This window comes from Suricata suricatta, chromosome 4 (assembly GCF_006229205.1).
Source record: "Suricata suricatta isolate VVHF042 chromosome 4, meerkat_22Aug2017_6uvM2_HiC, whole genome shotgun sequence".
NCBI lineage: Eukaryota > Metazoa > Chordata > Mammalia > Carnivora > Herpestidae > Suricata > Suricata suricatta.
The window spans coordinates 163,359,607-163,379,119 of NC_043703.1; the positions used below are offsets into that span (position 1 = coordinate 163,359,607).

General features: G+C 62.1%; 1 protein-coding gene across 1 annotated transcript; it reads left to right on the forward strand.

Annotated features, from left to right (window-relative positions):
- Window positions 1–1,087: 1,087 nt before the first annotated feature.
- LOC115290768 (EARP and GARP complex-interacting protein 1-like) lies at window positions 1,088–19,507 on the forward strand. The gene is made up of 8 exons (XM_029938581.1): window positions 1,088–1,107; window positions 1,274–1,409; window positions 3,313–3,596; window positions 4,732–4,831; window positions 13,232–13,368; window positions 16,354–16,521; window positions 17,776–17,940; window positions 19,274–19,507. Exons 1-8 carry the CDS (start codon window positions 1,088–1,090, stop codon window positions 19,446–19,448), a joined length of 1,185 nt encoding a protein of 394 aa, XP_029794441.1. The 3' UTR covers window positions 19,449–19,507.
- Window positions 19,508–19,513: the final 6 nt, after the last annotated feature.

The window sequence follows — 19,513 nt, forward strand, 5'->3', positions numbered from 1 at the left end:
GAGCTGAAAGCGGTGTTCCCGTGAGACCAGGACCTCGTCGGGTGTCTGTAGTTTGGTGATGGGAAACCAAGTACAGACCCGGAGATGGACGAGAGGGGCCATCGGTGGCCGTGTTCTGAGCTGACTGCAGAGTTACTAGGAAGGTAGGAGACGGGATGGCGTTTCTGGGCAAGAGCTGAGAGAAGATGGTGCAGCCAAGGGCAAACTGGGTCAGATTTGTGTGAAGTGAGGCATCAGACATTAACAATAAAATTCAACAGGCTTTACTGCTTTTTTATGTAGAATTTGAGAATGAGAGATGTAAACAAATGACCCCCAAGATCTTGCTCTGGGAGTGTTGTCCCTCCAGAGATGGAGAAGGGCGGGGGCAGTGGGGGTCGGCGGTGCGTTTGGAGCCCAGGGTGGTGTGGGCGCGCAGGGAAAGGTGCCCGTGGGGGTAGGCGAGGGGCTGCAGGGGGCAGGCCGGGCGGTTCAGTTTTGGCTCCCTGGGCAGGAGTGCTGCCCAGAGGGGGTCGTGGGGGAGGCCGGGGCGGAGAGGGGAAGGGCGGGCCCTCATCCGTCTCTCACTCGGCAGACTGTGTGTTCAGCGTCCACGGGAGACTCGGTGACCCAGCCCGGCCGCCTCCTGATGCGGTCCCCTGGAGACCGCCGCAAACCCTCTCGGATGGGTTCCAAGACGGGCCCGTCCTCCCTGAGCGGACTTGACAAAGAGCCTCCTCCAGTTTTATTTTTCGTGCGTTAATGTGCCCGGGGCACACGCCAAGAGGGGCGTCATTAATTCTTCGTTCATGGTTTCTTTCAACCCCTCTTTATGAAGTGCGTCTCCTGAGGGGTCAGACTCGGCCAGGGGCTCGGCGTCCAGCGGTGGGTGAGTCCGGGCTCGTGTGGCGTTTACAGTCGGCCCGGGGAGCCGGCTGTGAGTGACCAGGGGCCGCCGCTGACCCGGGACAGGCCAGCTCCCTGGCGGACTTGGGTTTCAGCCCAGTCCCTCTGCCCTCCCGAAGCCCGCCTCCCTTGGTCCGAATCTGCAGACAGACTTTTATTGAAGTGACCCGTTCTTTCCAGGTTCAGACCTGGTCCTTGCAGAATGCCCATCCGCATGCGACCGTGGGCTTGGGTCTGGAATGCGTAGATTCCCGTGTTCCTGTGTCCAGGTTCTGGCGAACCTTGTCTCCTGCCCCTTCCTCGCTTTGCCTTGACGCCCCGGTTGCTGAGGAAGGGGGCATGGCAGAACCATGATTTTTTTAGGGACTTGTCTGTTTCTCCTCTACAGACGTAGGACCGCCTGCACCGTTTTCCTGCTGCCTCAGCAGGCCGTTCCCGGGCAGCTGGGCTCCGAGGCGTCCGGCAGCGATGATGGTCCCCGTCCGGGCCGAGGCCCGCCCCGCCCGGCCTGGGACTCTCCGTCTGTGTGACGACATCGGGCCGCGCATGGGTCCAGGGGGAGGGGCCCCTAGGCACCTCGTTCCCCCCGTTTCCTGGGCTCCTTGCTGCCGTTCTTAACCGAATAATAGTCGCGAGGCCTTCAGAGCTGATGAGAGACCTTCTCCCCAAGAACCTTCAGGCCAGGCTGTTTTCTAAAGCAACACCACCCCCCTCTGGTCTTTAAACCTTTTTTAAACATCTTCTGAATTACTCTGCGTTTCATTTTTAGACGTAAAAAGTGACTTCTGCCGCTGCCTCGAGTTCACTTGACCGTCTGCCCAATGACGCCGTCTCACGCAGAGGCGCAGCAGCAGACGGGAGCTCCGTGCGACCCGGGGCGGTGAGGGGCGGGGGCCGCTTCCCCCAGGAGACCCTCTCCTCAGGGCTTTCCCTCCAGGCCTGGGGCTGGAGAGGGCGGGCTCGCCGCGGCTTGTCTGAGGGGGGGCTTCTCGGAGGCGCTGCTTCCCCACACCCCCAGGCTCTGAGTGGTTTGCAGGTGAGCCTGCCACTTAGCGGTTCGCGCGCTCCTGCAGCAGAGGGGTGAGAATGCGTCTGGCGGAACAGGGAGAGCTGGGAGATGAGTCTTCACCCCTTCTCTCCTCCTCCCCCTCCTCCCTTCTCCCCCTCCCTCCCTCCTCTCCTCCTCCCTCCTCCCCTCCCCCTCCCCCACCGTCCTCCCCTCCTCCCCCACCTCCTGCTTCTCCCCCCTCCTCCCCCGCCTCCCTCCCCCCTCCCCTCTGCCATGGGTATCAGTGTTTACAGCCTGCCCTGTAGCCCTCATTCCTTCTTCAAACGCCCTGCTGCCCAGGGCCCACGTGTTTGCTCTGTGGTCTTGGCCGTCGCACCCAGATGGGTCAGAACTGTGGGCACAGGGGTGGGCGGGGGGTTCTGAGTAAGGGCTCGAGAGACCCTGCTAGTTCAAACATGAAACAAGCACGTGAGCCTTAGTGGAGGGACTTTGATGGTTCACATACCTTTAAAGCTGTTTCTTGTTTTACGGGTGTTGGCCGTGTTCCCGGCCCTCACGCACTAGCGGTTAGCTAAATGTACTTTGAAATGGTCTCATTTTTTTTTATGCGGCACCTCTGCTCTTACCTGGACTCTTCGCTCTTCCTTGGGGCTCGTGAGCAAGTATTGATCCCTTGCCGTCACTGGTCACCACAGGAACGGGACCGGCCTCTGCTCTCCAGCAGGCTCTAACCTGGACCGGGAGACCACAGATGATTGGCGGTCCATCCTTGGCATCGAGTTGGCTCTGACCCTGTGATTTGTTAGTTCCCTGGGACTCTCTGGCGTTCTGCAGTTTCTGTTAAAAATTCCACATGTATCTGTCATTCCACTTCCTGATTGGGGTGTTGCTAACACTGGGCAGGTCCCGTCTTGTGGCCACGCCCATGGGTCATCCCCACGGCTGGGTGGCCCTTCCCTGTCCTGCCCTCGAGCGTGCAGGTGCGAGCCTGTGTGTGTGTGTGTTGGGGTGTGTATATGTGTGTTGGGGTGTGTATATGTGTGTTGTGTGTGTGTTGGGATGTATGTGTGCATGTGCATGTGTGCAATGGGGTGTGTGCATGTTTATGTGTGTTGGGATGTGTGTGTGTGTGCATTGGGATGTGTGCGTGTGCATGTGTGTTGGGGTGTGTGCATGTGTACATGTGTGTTGGGGTGTGTGCATGTGTATGTTGGGATGTGTGTGTTGGGATCTGCGTGCATGTGCCTGTCGGGGTGTGTGTGTTGGGTGTGCATGCGTGTGTGTGTCCAGGTGGGGTGGGGCTGGGGCGGACGGAGGCTCTGAGTGCGGCCAGTGAGGAGTGTATTGTGTTGTGTCAGCATCTTTTTGTCCCCACAACCTCATATGTTGAAACCCTCATCTCTGGTGGGTTGTCCCAGGAGGTGGGGCCCCTGGGAGGTGGATGGGGCCTGAGGGTGGAGCCCGCTCGATGGGGTGGGGCCCCTGCTCACTCTCGGCCACGCCCAGGACACGTGAGAAGGCGGAGCGTGGCCCCCCGAAGAACCGCCGCGCCGGCTCCCTGCTCGTGCACAGGTGTGCACGGGGAAACGTGTGCTCAGCGGGCGGCCTGTTTCTGCGGCCCGGGCCCAGGGGGCCTGCTGGGCACGGGTAATGCACGTCCTCCTCTGCCAGGACAAGCCTGCGGCCGCCCGCTGCCTGCCAGGTGTGTGAGCTCCGCAGCGGCTCACGCGCAGGCGCCGGGGCGGACCAGTCCCCTTGCTTGGCGTCCTGCCTTCGGAGCTCGGGTGAGCCGCCCCCTCACCAGAATCGGAGCGGATTCCAGGACCGGGTTTCCTGGCGGTTGTTTCAGTCTCGAGGGCCAGACGTGCATTTCCCCGCCGGCGTTAGAGGACACGCTGGGCCGTGGCCGAGGCAGGAGCGAGCCAATGGCCCCGCACCGCGAACTTCACGTTTCTTCAGCCATGGTTTTGAGTCAGAATTGCGATTGAAGTGGTCAAGCTGCGCTGAGAGCCTTGGGAAGCCGCTGTGAGGGACGCGTCCAGGCCCCCGGTGCGTCAGGGCTGCGCTCCCTCTCCTGGTACCTGCGGTCACCCCGCCTGCGGCACGGCAGCGCCCGGGGACGCGTCAAGGGACAGAGGCCCTGGAGCCGCTTCCTCTCCACGCGGAGGTGGTGGATTTGTGGTCTTTCGTCACACGTGCCTGTTAGCTCGGGTGGCTGCAGGTGACAGGTCACTGGCTCCAAGTGGCTGGCACAGGGTGACATTACGTGACGTCATAGCCAGGACGGGCCCCCCCCACCCCCCCACCCGTTGCTGTCAGTGTGTCGGCTGCATCCTTGGACTACAAAGGACGTGGGCGTCCTGCCCAGATGGCGATGGGCCTCCGGGAGCCCCGGCCCCCCGCGGGCCGCTTCATGTCACCCTGGCCCAGTCGGTCACCTGTCCGTCCCTCCATCACCAGGAAGACACCGGGCTGGGGCGGCCACCACAGAGCGTCTCCGGCCGAGGGCTGAAAGCACAGACCTTCCTTGTCACGGCGCTGGGGGCTGGAGGCCGAGGTCGGGGCAGCGCGGGTCCTGGCGAGAGCCCTCTCCCTGGTTGACAGACGGCTGCCTTGCCGCTGTGCTCACGTGGCAGGAGACCCCACAGAGAGGCGGCAGTGGGGGGACACGAGAGAGTGCCAGAGCTCCCCGAAGGCCTGGCCCCCGACCGCAGCCGGGCGGTAGGCCGGGCCGGAGCGAGGGAGCGGCGTGCTGCCCGTGCACGCTGGCACGGACGGCCCTGCAGTGGCACGGCGTCTCCGGCGTCCCTATTCACGGGGCCTCCTCTTTCTTGCAGCGTCGCCTGGGAGCCCACGGGGGACGGGAGGAGGGTCATCTCGCTGGCCGACAGCCACGTCCTGCTGTGGGACCTGCAGGAGAGCTCCAGCCAGGCCGTGGTGAGTGACAGCACCGCACCGTTAGCGTTTTATAATATTCTAGTTTTAATTTTTTTAATGTTTATTTTTGAGAGAGAGAAGTGGAGGGGAGGCTGGCAGGGGAGGGCAGGGGAGAGGGGGGCAGAGGATCTGCAGCAGGCTCTGTGCTGGCAGCAGAGCGCCCCATGTGGGGCCTGTTGAAAAGGGTTTTTTTTGCTGTTTGTTTATTTTTGAAACAGAAACAGTGTGGTGGGGGAGGGGCAGAGAGAGAGGGAGACACAGAATCCGAAGCAGCTCCAGGCTCCCAGCTGTGAGCACAGAGCCCGACGTGGGGCTCGAACTCAGGAACTGTGAGGTCGTGATCTGAGCCAAAGTCGGACACTGCACCGACTGAGCTCCCCGCCCCCCCGTGCCCCTACGTGCTGTGTGTTTTTAGGGGACCCATCAGCTGAACTGAACACACGTCTTGGTTCGTGTCCTGACTGGTTAGGAAGCACCAAGGGGGCGGGCAAGAGGCGGCAGTCAGAGGACGGTGTGGTTGGCATCTCGGGCGGACGCTGTCGGGCCCCGGGCACACCAGGCGCAGAGCCCCAGGTGGACACAGCTCTGTGCTTTGGCCCATTTGTTGGAAGGAGGCAGGGGGCCATCCAGGCACACTTCGTCTTGATTCCAGCGTGCTTTTTCACGAATGGACACTCGAAGTCTGGTTGAATTCCGCTTTTGGGTGGGAGCAGTCATAAAATACTGATTTCACAGTGCCAATGACCTTCTCCCAGATTTCTGCATGAGTTGCACAAAGCGACGGTGACCTGTGACCCCTGCCCCCCACGGCCTGTGACCCCACTGGCCTGGCAGCTGGTCTGCTGCTCACACACATGCTCGCACCTTCCCGCCAGTGTGGTCCTCGGACCCTGCATGTGTGGGATTCTAGAATGCACAAGTCTCCCAGAATCCATCCTCCACTCAAACAGGACACCTGGGGGGGACCTCCTGTCCGAGGCGTCCCCTGTGGGCCCGCAGGTGTGAAGGGATCCAGTGCCTCAACCCTCCCGGGGCCTTGCCGTGGAGTCTGGGCCGCAGGGACAAGCCACCTCCCGGCCCTTCCTCCCACGTGCGTCTCGTGGGCAGAGCGGAAGCCGAGGGCAGGACAGGGCCAGTCTCTTGCGGGCCTGCGGGGGCGGGCTTGCACAGGGCTGTGCGCACTGGGCAAAGCCAGATGGGGGACGCCCCCGCGGGCCCCTGGCCGGCTCGGAATGATGTCATGTAGGGGATTAATTGTTAACTTATTTTCTGCAGAGACCAATTTAGTTTTCCCTCCTTCATCTTCGTCTCCTGTCAGCAGTTCTGTCGACAGCACTTGGTGACCCTCTGCCGGGTACTTACTGCCGAAACCTTGCCGTCCATCCTGGGCACCCTCACCCCAGCTCCTGGGGTGTTTCTTGCTGGGGGATGCCGTGTGCTCGCTGCATCATTACGTTTCACAATTAAAGCAGAGGTTCTTTGCCGTTTATAATCATTAGCGGAGCCCGGGGGGTCTGCAGGGGGAGGTTCCGGGGGTCCTCGCCCTGCTGAAGGCAGAGGGGTGGCCTCCCTGCTCCGCCTCCTGCTCCTCCGTCTCCGGGCCCAGCCGCTGCCAGCAGCCGTGGAGATGAGCAGCTTCCCCAGTGCGGTGAGCGGTGGCCGCACAGAAGGATGGGTGCCTTCAGAGCGGACTGTCGCCCCCCTGCGGGCCTCATGTCATACAGGGCTCCGCAAGGATGAACCTAGGGCCACCCGCTCGGCCTGGGGTCCTGAGGGCGCAGACATTCAGGAGTGCCTTTCTGAAGGAAGAGAGCGGGCGTCGGGGATGCCGTGTTGTTTCGGAAACGTGACCTGAGGTTGAACATGCACTGCGAGGATCCGCTGCATGTGCGCGGGAGGAACTGGTGGGGAGGGAGCGAGGACCGCCTGCGCGTGCGCGGAGGAGCCGGCGGGGAGGGAGCGAGCAGCGAGGATCCCCCTGCGCGTGCGCCGTGCGCCCGGGAGGAGCCGCCCGGGAGGAGCCGGCGGGGAGGGAGCGAGGACCCCCCTGCACGTGCTCGGGGAGGAGCTGGCAGCGGCACGACGATCATTTGTGCTGCTCAAGGCTCATCCATGGCGCCAGGAAGTAGACAATGTGCGTTTGTCCTTGGGGACAGAGACAGCTGGGTGACAGCGGGGCTGCCCTCAGGACGAGCAGGCCAGGCGGTCAGGTCTCCGGGGTCCCGGTGTCCCCCCCTCCCTCAGAGCCCAGCTGTCCCTGGCATGCCGTGACCCCTCCTCGTGCCTGGCCTGCCTCCCCAGATGTGGCCCCGAGCGGAGAAGGACGCTCCTTGGGTCACTGTCCTCTCTGATGCCCACCGCTCACCAGCAGCGAGACCGCGGGCCACTGGGCTCCCCTTGGAACCCGCTCTCCCATCCCATGTCCCCTCTGCTGACTCGGCCCAGCTCGGGGACCTCGCTCTCTGCCCCCGGGCGGTGTGGGTGGACGTGGCCCTTTGCTGCCTGCACTTCCATCTTGTCCACGGGCCTCTTGTAGACGAAGAGTTTTCACCTTGATTTTAAGAGACTTAATTTTGGAGTGGTTTTAACGGGTTCACGGCACAATTGAGGGAAGGGAGCAGAGACCGCCCTTGACCTCACGTGCACAGCCCCCCGCCGTCAGCGTCCGCACCAGCCAGACGTTTGTTGCGCTCGCTGGGCCCGTTGCACCGGGGTGTGCTCCTGTCCCATGTCCAAGGTCTTCGGCTCCCGGCCTGTCTGGTTAGGAGGAGGGTCCGGCCCCCATTGCCTGGAGAGCATGGATCCCGTCCCGTGTGCACGCGGTCACTCGCGTGTGTGGACGGCCGGTGCTGAGGACACGGGCTGCGTGGCTTCCCAGCTGACACAGGGCTCACACGGCGTGTCCACCAGTCTTCATCCCTCGCTAACCGCAAAGCCACCCACGTCCACGTGAAGAAAGACATTGACCTTGGGGGCCCCAGAATTTGCCTCACTCACTTGACAGTTGAGAAGGTGAGACCCAGGGGGCTGGGGGACGTTGTGGAGGCCACATGGTTTGAGCGGCAGCTTGGGGACTGTGGTTGTGATGCCACCACTCTGCCGCATGGAGCGTTTGCCGTGGCCCCGTGTGTGTGCGCGCCTGAGCCACGTTTGCGCCCTCCCCCCCCAGGCCCGAGCCCCGGCGCCTGGCGGTCCTCACCGGCCCGTCCCGGCTTGTCTGCGAGGGTGGATGTGACGTCTGGGAACGGTCAAGATTTATGCGGAGCAAACTCTCGTCAGTAAGGTAGCTGGCCAACTTTGTCAAAGTGTCCGTGCCATACAGGCCAAGCCGGTTCTGTCGCCGGCCTCCTGCACAGCCCTCCTAGGCCAGCGGGCACCCTGCATCCTGTCCCCACGCCCCGGGGGGTGGGGCTTCAGGCAGCGTCTCTGCGGTGACGGCTCCGGGTACTTGGGTTTAAAGAAGAGCTGTTTCTTCAGGAAACCAGGGAGCAATTGTTTCCTAAGTTGTGGGTCTTACGTGGCATAGTGGCCGCGTATGCCTTCGATTTATAAACGTCGAAGGCAGCTAATGCTCCTTAATCTTCGAGTCAGGTCCTGGAAGAAATCTTCAAATACAAAGAGAGAGGGGTTCATGTCTGCCAAGTGTTTGCTTCCCAAGCTTGCAAAAGACTCTTTTCTAGTAAGAGCGGATGGTGGAGGGAGGAATACGGAGCACACGCCAGGTATGCTTTGGGGAACACAGCTGCCATGGCCGGGGGAGGGGGTGCCTGCCTCAGTGGTGCCATGTGCAAGGTCACAGCGCGGGGAGCAGGTGCCTGCCTCAGTGGTGCCGTGGGCGTGGCCCGGGGAGCAGGTGCCTGCCTCAATGGTGCCGTGGGTGTGGCCCGGGGAGCAGGTGTCTGCCCTAATGGTGCCGTGGGCGTGGCCCGGGGAGCAGGTGTCTGCCTCAGTGGGGCCGTGGGCGTGGCCCGGGAGCAGGTGTCTGCCTCAGTGGTGCCGTGGGCGTGGCCCGGGGAGCAGGTGTCTGCCTCAGTGGTGTGGGGCTGTGGGTGCTGCCAGGCCGGGGGCTGTTCAAAGAGGGGCACATGGCAGGGCTTGGTTGCAGACCCACGACCTCTGTCTTCCAGCCCTGAGGTCCACTGTGTATGGACGATTGAACTTCATTTCCTTGGTGGCTAGGCTGTGACAGGCCAGGGCATTCATGGAAGCCTGGGGCAGGCCTGCGGGGGTGGGGCTGGTGTGGGGGCGTGGGGCAGGCGTGGGGGGCCTGCTGTCTCTGGAAGGCCCAGACTTTCCTTGTTGTCTGTCACCCCGACCGTGCCACAGGCTGGCTGCGGTTCACTTGCCGCTCTTCTGTGTCTGGACCTGGGCGTCCTCATCTGGGAAATGGGTCTGTTAGTTTGCACATCGTGTAACTGCGGTGATCTTGCCGGGACAGGACCGCACGGTGGCCGATAACCAGTTAGCATTCCCACCAGAGGCAAGCCCTACCTCGTGTGGGGTGCTCACCTCTGCAGCAGGGGCTGTGGTGTGGGCTGAGTCACCGACCCTCGGTCAACCTGTCCCTCTGCTGTACTTGGCGTGGCTGGGGCCACTTGATGTACTTGCTGATGGCCGTGCGGCTGGATGCTGGTTGGGTGATGGGTTATTACTAACTGGCTTCAGAAAGCCGGAATAATCTGGAAGCTGGAGGCCGGAGGCTGGTTCTGCCGTGTGGGCTTTGGAAGCAGACAGCACCTGTTAGTTTTGCTGAGTAAAACTATTTTTTAATGTTTATTTTTAAGAGAGAGAGAGTGAGACAGAGTTTGAGCAGGGGAGGGGCAGGGAGAGAGGGAAACACAGAACCCAAAGCAGGTTCCAGGTTCCGAGCTGTCAGCACAGAGCCTTGATGCAGGGTTGAACCCATGAACCGTGAGATCATGACCTGAGCCAAAGTTGACTGCTAACCGACTGAGCCACCCGGTGCCTCAAAAGTTTTGCTGATTTAACTTCTCTGAGGAGCCCTGATGGAGTCAGAAGGGACCTGAGTGCTGGGGCTTGGTGACGCGGCTCAGGGTCATCCCCGTCCACGGCGATGCACATTACCTGTCCTCAAGGGCTGTGACCTCGCCTTGTCACCCTTCTAAGGCTGTGTAGCAGGGAACTCGGCAGCTGTGTGATGATTTCATCGTCCCCCTTGCCGATCTGATCAGACTCGTCTTCGGCAATCCGGAAGAGCACCTGGAGAAGTCCTGTATCATTTCTTTTCTCTTTCCCCTAACGGAGAAATCTCGCACGTACTTCTTATACGGTGCCGTGGGCACTGCGGTTGACGCCAGGTGGGCGGGTCAAAGCCCAGCACGAGCCCCATGGGTCTCTAGCGCCTGGCGCGGAGCCATCGTTGGCACGAGGGCGCGACGCTCCTCGGGGAGTGGGTGCCCTGTCTTCCCCTCCCCCATCACTCTTGCTCGCCGTCCTCTGTGGTGCGGCGTCTGGGTCCCCGTCATGAATTGCCTGCCACCGTTCTGTGTCATCATGGCTTGGTGGTGGTGGCCTGTGTGCCCTGTGAGGTCCCCTGGGGGTTCCTTGCGGGGCCACTTCCCACAGACCTGCATGCCTCATGCCCCCAGGGGCCCTGGCGCCTGGGCTGCTGAGATGGCCCGAGAGGAGACAGGAAGTCTGCTGCCAGGGCAGGAAGGGCAGAGCCCCGCCTCTTCACCAGCAGAGTGCATCGTCTCTTCTTGTCACCACGTGGTCTGCGTGTCCTTGTCACCCAACCTGCTTGGCTGCTGCCCACTGGTCATGGTGGCACCTGATAGGCTGGCTGGGCCACGTCCTCCCCAGGAATTGCCCGGGGAGGCTCAGGGACAGCCTGGTTTTCTGTGGGTGTCTGCTCTGGGCGCCACTGCCCTTGCCTGGGGGCTGGAGGGAGCCAGAGCAGCTCCGAGTGGGTGTGGACAGGCGCAGGGGTGAGGCGGGGGGGGGGGCTCTGGTGTCTGAGTCCCCCGTGCACACTCTTCCTGACGTCGCCCTGAGACACCCCAAGGCCTCCTGTTCCCACGGCTGCTCTGCCCCCTGTGACCGCTCGCCTGACCTCTGCTCTTCCACCACTGGCCCTGAGCTGCTGCCTGCGGTGGCTCTCCGTGGCCGCCAAGAACTTGCGGCCCACGTGCGGGCCTGGAGGTCACGGGCATCGGCAGTGGGTGCCCCGGAAAGGCCTGGTGTTCGTTTTCCAGTCGTGTGCTTGCCCGGCCTCGGCTTCTGTCCCTGGTGGCTCCCCCGTCATTTCTCGGCACACCCGGGCCGCCTCGGGGGCTGGCTGCTCCCTGGGTGACTGTGATCCCCACCGCATCCCCAGAGGTCCACTGTGTGCCCACCCCACCAGCACTGTGTCCCCATGAGCAGGGGGGTCAGAACCTATTCATTTTCTTTAAAAAAATTTTTTTTCAAGTTTATTTTGAGAGAGAGACAGCACAAGCAGGGGAGGGGCAGAGAGGGAGAGAGAATCCCAAGTAGGCTTTGCACTGTCAGTGTAGAGCTGGACTCAGGGCTCAAACTCAGGAACTGTGATATCCTGACCTGAGATCAGGAGTCAGATGCTCAACTGACTGAGCCGCCCAGGCGTCCACCCCCTTTCTTAAAATTTTTTTTTTCACACTACCTATCTCTTTAATTTTTTTTTTTTTTGAGAGAGAGAGAGAGACAGACAGTGTGAGCAGGGGAGGGTCAGAGAGAGAAGAAGTCACAGGATCCAAAGACAGGCTCCAGGCTCTGAGCTAGCTGTCACCACAGAGCCTGATGTGGGACTCAAACCCATGAACCGTGAGATCATGACCTGAGCCGAAGTCAGATGCTCAACCGACTGAGCCTCCCAGGCGCCCCTCACAGCACCTATTTCTTGTGGAACAGAAGTGACCGTTGAGCCTTCTGCAGAGAGAGCATTAGCATGTTGTGCCTGCTGCACATGAAGGCGGAGCACAGCCCTCAGCTGGGATGTTGTAAGCGAAGGCCCAGCTTTGCAAGGAGACAGGCTCTTTGACTTCCCTGGTGGGGAAGGGGTTGGGGCAGGCAGGGGGCAGGCCCAGAGCAGCGGGGCAGGGGGCAAGGGGAGGCTCTTCTAAACCTGGGGAGGTGCGTGGTAGTGGTGTCAGCTTGGGGGCCTGCAGGGAGGGGGGGCCCTGACCACCCGCCTGGCCGCACCCGGTCCCGGGAACGCTGTGCGTGTGTATGGTCAGAGACGCCACTGCGGTCCTGACGCAGGACGCACGGGGTGCTGGACGCCTGTGCCTGGTGCTTCCCTGCACGGACGCACCCCACCTCCTCCCTGGCCCCACAGCCCCGGGAAGGGTTCAGCGAGGGCGGGATGAGCCCTGACATTCGTCATCTGCAGGCTGTGCCACGTCAGGAAGGAGGGTCCTCTGGGCCGACCTGACCCAGGACGCCGTGCAGAGAAGGGGAGTATCTCAGTGCGGGGCAGGGGAGCGTGTCCCGGGGGGGTGGCCGTTACCACAGCGCATCCTGGAGGGAGGGTCCCTCGGAGAAGACCATCTTACAGGCAGGCCAGTCTCCCCAGAGGCGAAACGGGGTGTCCTCCCCCGGGGCTACGGTCAGCTCCTTGGGGACTCTCCCCGGTCTGCTGTGAGGCCCTGATGATGCAGGACCCAGGACGGTCACAGGGGACACTCACTGCCCCCGGTGACTCGCACAGACCTCCATCAGGCCTCGGCCCGGGGCTGCGGTGGCCTGGCTCCAGGGCCCTCGAGGGCTCTGAAGAATGAGGCTGGGGTTCAAGGTCATGGGAGGGACGTGGTGCCCTTGGGGGACATGCGGCAGAGCGGCCTGGACGCTCTCCTGCATATAGAGGTCCCCGAGGGCAGAGAGTCAGCGCCCGGATCAAGTAGCAACGCGGCCAGTGGGACACGGCTTGGTGCATGACGTGTGATGCGGGCAGGTGGGGGGTGGGCAGCTCCTCCCCAGGCTCACAGCCTGGAGCCCCTGACTTTCAGGAGGTGGAGGTCAGGGGTTTGAGGCTCCAGACGGCGGGCACGGGGTGGGGGGCCGGCACGTGCACCACGAGCGGCTGCGGGGACCTCACTTCCGGGACGTGCCTCGCGGAGGCAGCCGTGTGCGGCGGGGCGGTGCTGCCTTTGGGCTGGAGTGGCCACCGCTCACCCGGCCCGTCCTGCTGACCACGGGGCCTGGTAACGCGCGCTCTCTATTTTCTGCTGGGCTCAGTTTCATAGTTTTTTCCAAATAAGGTTCTAACGGGTTTGCATTTTAAGGGGGAGGCAACAGAGACAGAACTCCCTAATTATTTTCCATGATTTTCAGCAATGTCCTGTGTATATTCTTAGGTTTTCTGAGAAAAGGTTCACGGTACTGTTTTTCCCCTCTTCCCTCGGAACGCCCTCCAATCCCCAGCTGGCCAGTTCGGCGTCCCTGGAAGGGAAGGGACAGCTCAAGTTCACCTCGGGACGGTGGAGCCCTCACCACACCTGCACCCAGGTGGCCACCGCCAATGACACGACCATCCGAGGCTGGGACACACGGAGCATGAGGTCAGTGGCCTGCATGGCGCTGCGGACTGCCCTGGGCGCCGCCCCATCTCCGCCCCTCTTCATCCCCAAGGGGGCGGCTCTGATTTGGATGTATTTGGATTGTGCGCGTGTGTGTGCGTGTGCACATGTCTGTGTGTACGTGCTTGCAGGAAGCCGTCGCCCTGGCTCTGTCCCTGCCCCACCTTGAGCTGGCAGAGCCGTCGCGGTGGACGGAGTTCCTCATTGTTCCTGTTCCGTGTGGCTGTCCCTCGAGTGGTGGCCCAGGTTTGTCCTGAGAACGAGGACCGGGCTTTGGTGGCCCCTCGCCAACGGGAGGGTGACTGCGGGCTCCTGGTGCCTGTGGTTAGTGAGCACACGTTGTCAGGTGCAACCCCCAGGGTAAGCTTGGGGAGTTGTCTGGGACCATGTCTGTGCCTTTAAGACACGCACCTCCCGGGTCACCGTAGTTTGTCATTTAAGTCATTATGTGCAGCAGCCGGCGGTTCTAATGGAACAAATAAGAGCGATTTTTCTGTTCCAGGTGTGGCTTGATAGGCAGAGGAGTGATGGTGTGCACATCTGTTGCCATGGCAACGGGAGCCGGGCAATCGCTCTTAAGATGCAGTTTGCCCCTCAGCACAGCGCAATTCATCACGAGCCGCAGAGACGGGTGTCGCGGAATACCGTGTGTGCCTTGGAGGGCGGGGACACAACTTTACATTTAGTTCCGCGGCCCCTCTGAGAGCTCAGGGGCTGGTAAATAGTCACTTGCCACTTCCTCGGGGTGTGAAAATCTGCCGGAAGCTGGCAGCTGAGGGCCAGGAGCCTGAAGGACGTGCCGCCTGGGATCCGTTTCTGTGGGTCCCGTGGCCACCTCTCCTCTCCTCTCACTGTCCTTCAAGGACGGGAAGGAGAATTGCAGTCTCTGGAGCCAGAAACTCCGGTGCTGCCCGGCCCGGAGAGAGCAGATGGGGCGCTGGGCACGGTGCCCGTGGGACCGCCTCCGCCCAGGGCTCCTCCAGGACAAGGAGCAGATCCTCGCTGACTCTCGGTTCTCCTGCCAACGGCTTTGGTTTTCACTTAGCTGGGGTGCTTTTCGCGTCGTTATGGAACATACGGAGCTTGCTTTCGTGTTAAAATCCCTGCCACCAGGGCACGCGGTAAAGCCTCGGTCAGTGCTCTGTGCACGTGCGGCTGTCCACGCAGCGCCCGGGGGCTGCCAGGGGCTTGGTTTTACACATTTGCTGTTTCACGTGGAAGGTGTTCGAGAGCAGGGTGTCTTATTTTAGGGAAAAACATTAGGGTGATGGAAAGGTGCAGGACATAAGAACCGCTTACAGCGGGTTAGGGCTGGCAAGCCCAGCGTGGGGGAGGGCAGAGAGTGACTCCCCACCCCGAGGGCACAGAACGTGCGCTTGGCACAGCCATCAAGTGCGCGGGGTGTTCCTGCTGCTGGCTCACCACCACACGGAAGCCCGGACGACGGGAGGGGGCGGTCGCAGGCGAGGCCCAGCCACAGCCAAGCAGGGATGTGCAGAGAGCACTGTGGGCAGCGGTCACCTTGCAACATGCATGTGATTCCAGCCACCGTGCAGCCTCCCGGGGAGCCTGCCCCTCGCATTTGGGTCTCTGATGTCAGGGCTCCTCGTGTGGATGGAATGTTCTCATTTCCAACCTATGAGGAGCAGCAATGAGCAGTGGACGTCAGGGTTCGGTTGGGTGTGTGCATACACGTGTGTGCACATGAGCGTGTGCACATGTGGATGAGCATGTGTCTTTGTGTACAGATTGTGCATGTCAGTGCATGCACACATGTGGAAGCACATCTGTCTGTGTGTACAGATGTGAGTGTGATTGTGCATGCATGTGTACATGTGTGTATGTGCATGTGTGTGTGCACGTGAGTGCATGCACGCCTTTGGGTGCACAGGTGTCTCTGCACAGATGTGTGTGCACATGCAAGTGTGCATGAGTGTGTGTACGTGTGGGTACACATGTGCATGTCCAGATGTGTGAATGTGTGTGTACATGCATATGAGTGTGTGTACGTGTCGATGCACATGTACAGATATGTGTGCATGTGAGTGCATGCACACGTATGGGTGCATGTTTGTGTGTACAAATATGCATGCACATGCACATGGATGCACATGTATACAGGTGTGTGTGCATATAAGTGAATGCATGAATATACAGATACACATGCACATGAGTGTGCATATGTGTGGGTGCACGCCTGTCTGCAGATGTGTGTGAATGTGTATGCATGTGCACACGAATGAGTGCATACGTGTCAGTGTAGATGTGTGTGCGTGTGTGTGCGCGTGGCTGACGTTCAAAGCTCCTTGTGTCTCCCGTGTTGTGCGGGGCCGCGGTAGAGGTGCCCACAGCGTTGGCACCGCGAGGCGCCCAGAGCGAAGGGAGGACAGCCAGCCGCGGCACACAGTCTTCATCGCTTTTTATCGCTTTTCCGGTGTTTTCTTCTGTCCCTCTGTCTCCTGCCACCAGCAGCACTGTGCTCGCCCTGCCGCCGACCGTTTCCTTTTCTCTCCCCCGTCCTCCCGGAAGTCGGTCAGCTCTCCTGTCTCAGTCTGTCCCCACTCCTCACAGCAGGGACAGTCCCCCCGACCCGCTCTCGTTCTCGAGGTGCCAGGTCACATCTGTGACAGCCGTGAACCAGTGTCCCCTCCTGAGCTCACGGGGGTCACAGGAGCGCTCCCATGGAAACCTCGGCCTGGTCCCCGCTGGGAGAGGTGCTGAGGGGGAGCCCCGGACTGCAGGCCTATGGTGGGACTCACGGTCCCTGAAGTCTGGCACTCGATGGGAGCGGGAGATGGTGGGGGAGCGAGGCGGTGGGGAAAGGAGACGCTGGGGGGGGAGCAGAGACGAGGGGGAGCGGAGACGGGGTGGGGGGCGGAGACAGAGGGGGCGCAGAGACGGGTGCGAGTCTGCGGAGGGAGTTTTTATGCCCGCCTCACGGTCTATGTGCCTCGCTTTCTCCCGCAGCCAGACATACTGCATAGAGAATGCCCACGGGCAGCTGGTGCGGGACCTGGACTTCAACCCCAACAAGCAGTACTACCTGGCCAGCTGCGGGGACGACTGCAAGGTGAAGTTCTGGGACACCCGGAATGTCACGGAGCCAGTGAAGAGCCTGGAGGAGCACTCGCACTGGTAGGGGCTCGTCCGCGGGCGGGGGCGGGGCTTCTGGCCGGTCGCTCCCTGCTTCCCCGTTTGGGAAGGCACAGCCCGCTCTCTCCTGCTGCTGCGACTCTAGTTCAGGCAACCCAGTTTATTTCCCTAAGGAGATGCTAATTCCGAATCCAAATGCTTGTGATTCGTAACTGTGGGGAAAGGAGAAAACATCCGTTCTGTGTCCTGTCGAAGCAGCGCCAGTTCGGGCATGCGGATGGCGCGCAGGCGGCCCCCAGCGCGGCGTGTGGGGCGGGAGCTGCAGACTGCCCGGCCGGCAGCAGGGGCTCCGTGAGCCCGTCACTGGAGCTGTGCAGCAGGCGAGGACAGGAGAGCTGTGTGTGCGCGCGGAGGGCGCCCGAGACACTTAGTGTTTGCTGCATGCCCGCTGCTCCGTGGGCACTGAGCTCAGCTCTGGACCAACATGCATGGCGTGAGCGAGTTTTTATTCCAGGAAGGTGCGTGTGTTCGTACATGTAAGTGCATGTGTGTGTGTGCATGCTTGTGTGTATGTGTGTGTGTGTGCGCATGTGTGAATATCTTTTGTGGGCGTATGCCTCTGTACTTGGGGTATGTATGTGCACGTGTGTGTGCACTAGTGTGAGTGCTTGTGTGCATATGTGTGCACGTGCGTGTGTGCGTGCACGTATGTGTGGAAGAAACGCCTAGAAGAGCCAAGCTGCTGTCAGGAGCCCTTGCTCGGGCCAGAGTGGGCAGGTCGCGGGAGAGCTGACCTCAGGTCTGCATCCCTGAGTCGTTGGACTGACTTACCGGAAGCCGCTGTTTGTGCGGTCAGCCGGGTAGAAACCGGAATGCTAGCGCCCAGCTGCCAAGTTCACAACCTGCTGTGATTGCTGCGGCCGAGGGGGGACGCCAGTGCTCGCTGGCCGCTGTGTGGGCTCCCTGGGCGTGCGTGTCGGTGGCCTCGGCCCAGAGCGTGCTCTCGGCCCTGGCAGCATCTGTGGATGTTGCCCTGGGGGCGGGCCCCCCGTGCCCGGTCATTGGTGTACTTTGCCTCCGGGCGGTCCTTGAGTTTAGGGTCTTGGGTACTTTCGTTCGGTCTCGTCTGTTTTCTGGGTCGTCAGGGAAGGTCTGAGAGAAGCGTGCCGGGAGCCCAGGCCTCTGCTGGGAACGTGCTGACGTCAGACCTCGCAGTTTGGGGTCGGCTGCCTGAGGCCCTCCGGGACCCCGTCCGGAAGGTCCGGGCGTGGCTCGAGCTGCCTCCTTGCCTCGCAGGGTGTGGAACGTCCGCTACAACCACTCGCACGACCAGCTGGTGCTCACGGGCAGCAGCGACAGCCGGGTCATCCTGTCCAACATGGTGTCCATCTCCTCGGAGCCCTTCGGCCACCTGGTGGACGACGAGGACCTGAGTGACCAGGAGGAGTGCCGTCCGGAGAAGTAAGCGCGCGCTCCCGGTGTGTGGGGACCTCCTTCCCCAGGCCACCTCGCGGTCTGGGCGGCTCACGGCGGAGGCGTCCAGTGTGTGGTCAAGGCGGCACCCGCGACGCGGTCGTCAGAGTCAGGTCATGTTAGCTGATGTCCCCTCGTCTGGGTCCTAAAGTGGATCTTCTCAGTGTCTTTCTGTTTTCTTGCTGAATGCCACGTGGAAGATTCTAGAGGCTGTCATCACTAATCTTTAAACACGCAGCGTGGGGGTAACGGGAACTGATGTGCATTGACCCCTCGGCCACCCCTGTGAGCGAGGACTGTCATCACTGTCCCTTCCGCTGGCTTGGATGGAGACGTGTGGTTCAGTGGGTGGCGGGGGCCCTGGCCGCGGCGGGTGTGGACCGCAGGCCGGCGCTCCGGGCCTCCTTGCCCGCCGTGGCGCTGCCCGGCCTCGCCCTGGGGTTCCGCAGGAACGGGGTGAACCTCGACTCCCGTCGTCACGGTCGCACGTTCCCCAAACACTCCTACCGGGTGCTGTTCTCGTGCCTGAGAAATGTCCGGTTCCCGGGGTCCGGGGCTCTGCGCGCCCCAGCTGGAGGGGGCGTTTCTGGTTCGAGCGGCCCTTGTCCCTGCTGGGGGGCTGCCTGCAGTCCCGGCTCCCGGCCCCCAGGCAGGACGGTCTGGACCGGGCCCCGCTGAGCCCTGCAGTGGGGCGGGCCTGGCCACTGCGTTGTCTGAATTCTTCCTCCAACCACGTGAGCTCAGCCTAACTCGACTCGGAGAGCGACCTCTGAGCTCGGGGCCCTGCCCGCTCTCTCTCGTGGGGAAAGTTCTCTGTCCAGGCGCGTGCAGCCGCAGTACGGGGGCACGGGAGCCGCCAGCCGCGGGGCCACCGGCCCTGCACTCGCTGGGACGCTGGCAGATGTGGTGCTGTCACCCCCAGGGTCCCCAGGACGTCCTGCCCCCGTGGTCTGTCCACACGACTCAGCAAATTCAGGACAACAGTCCCCGTGGGGTTTTCCTGCGGCACTTGTGTCACCGCCCCGCACGTGGGGTCATGGGTGCAGCGCCGTCTGGTCGGGGTTTCTGGAGGAGGAGAGCTGTCCCCCATCTCAGAGGGAGGTGACACGGAGCCCCGGGGTCCGTCTGGCTCTCATCACCCCTCATCCAGCCCTGAACCTCAGCCCCTCGTAGACTCCCCGGCACCCGCTGTCCCACAGCAGAGAAAACTGTCCCGGGTCGTGGCCGGATGCCATCGCCTCGCGGGAAGCCCTCGCCTGGCAGCCGCGTGAGGGTTCCGTGCCCCCCCGCCCCCCGCTCATGGGTGCCTGCTGCCTTGCAGGAGCCAGGAGCCCCCGCAGGACAGCGTCATCGCGACCTACGATGAGCACGAGGACAGCGTGTACGCCGTGGACTGGTCGTCCGCCGACCCCTGGCTGTTCGCCTCCCTGAGCTACGACGGGAGGCTGGTCATCAACAGGGTGCCCCGTGCGCTGAAGTACCACATCCTGCTGTAGCCGCCCCGCCGCTGCGCCCCTGCGTCTCTGCGGTCGGACCGGCCGCCCTCCGGGGAGCCGGCGTC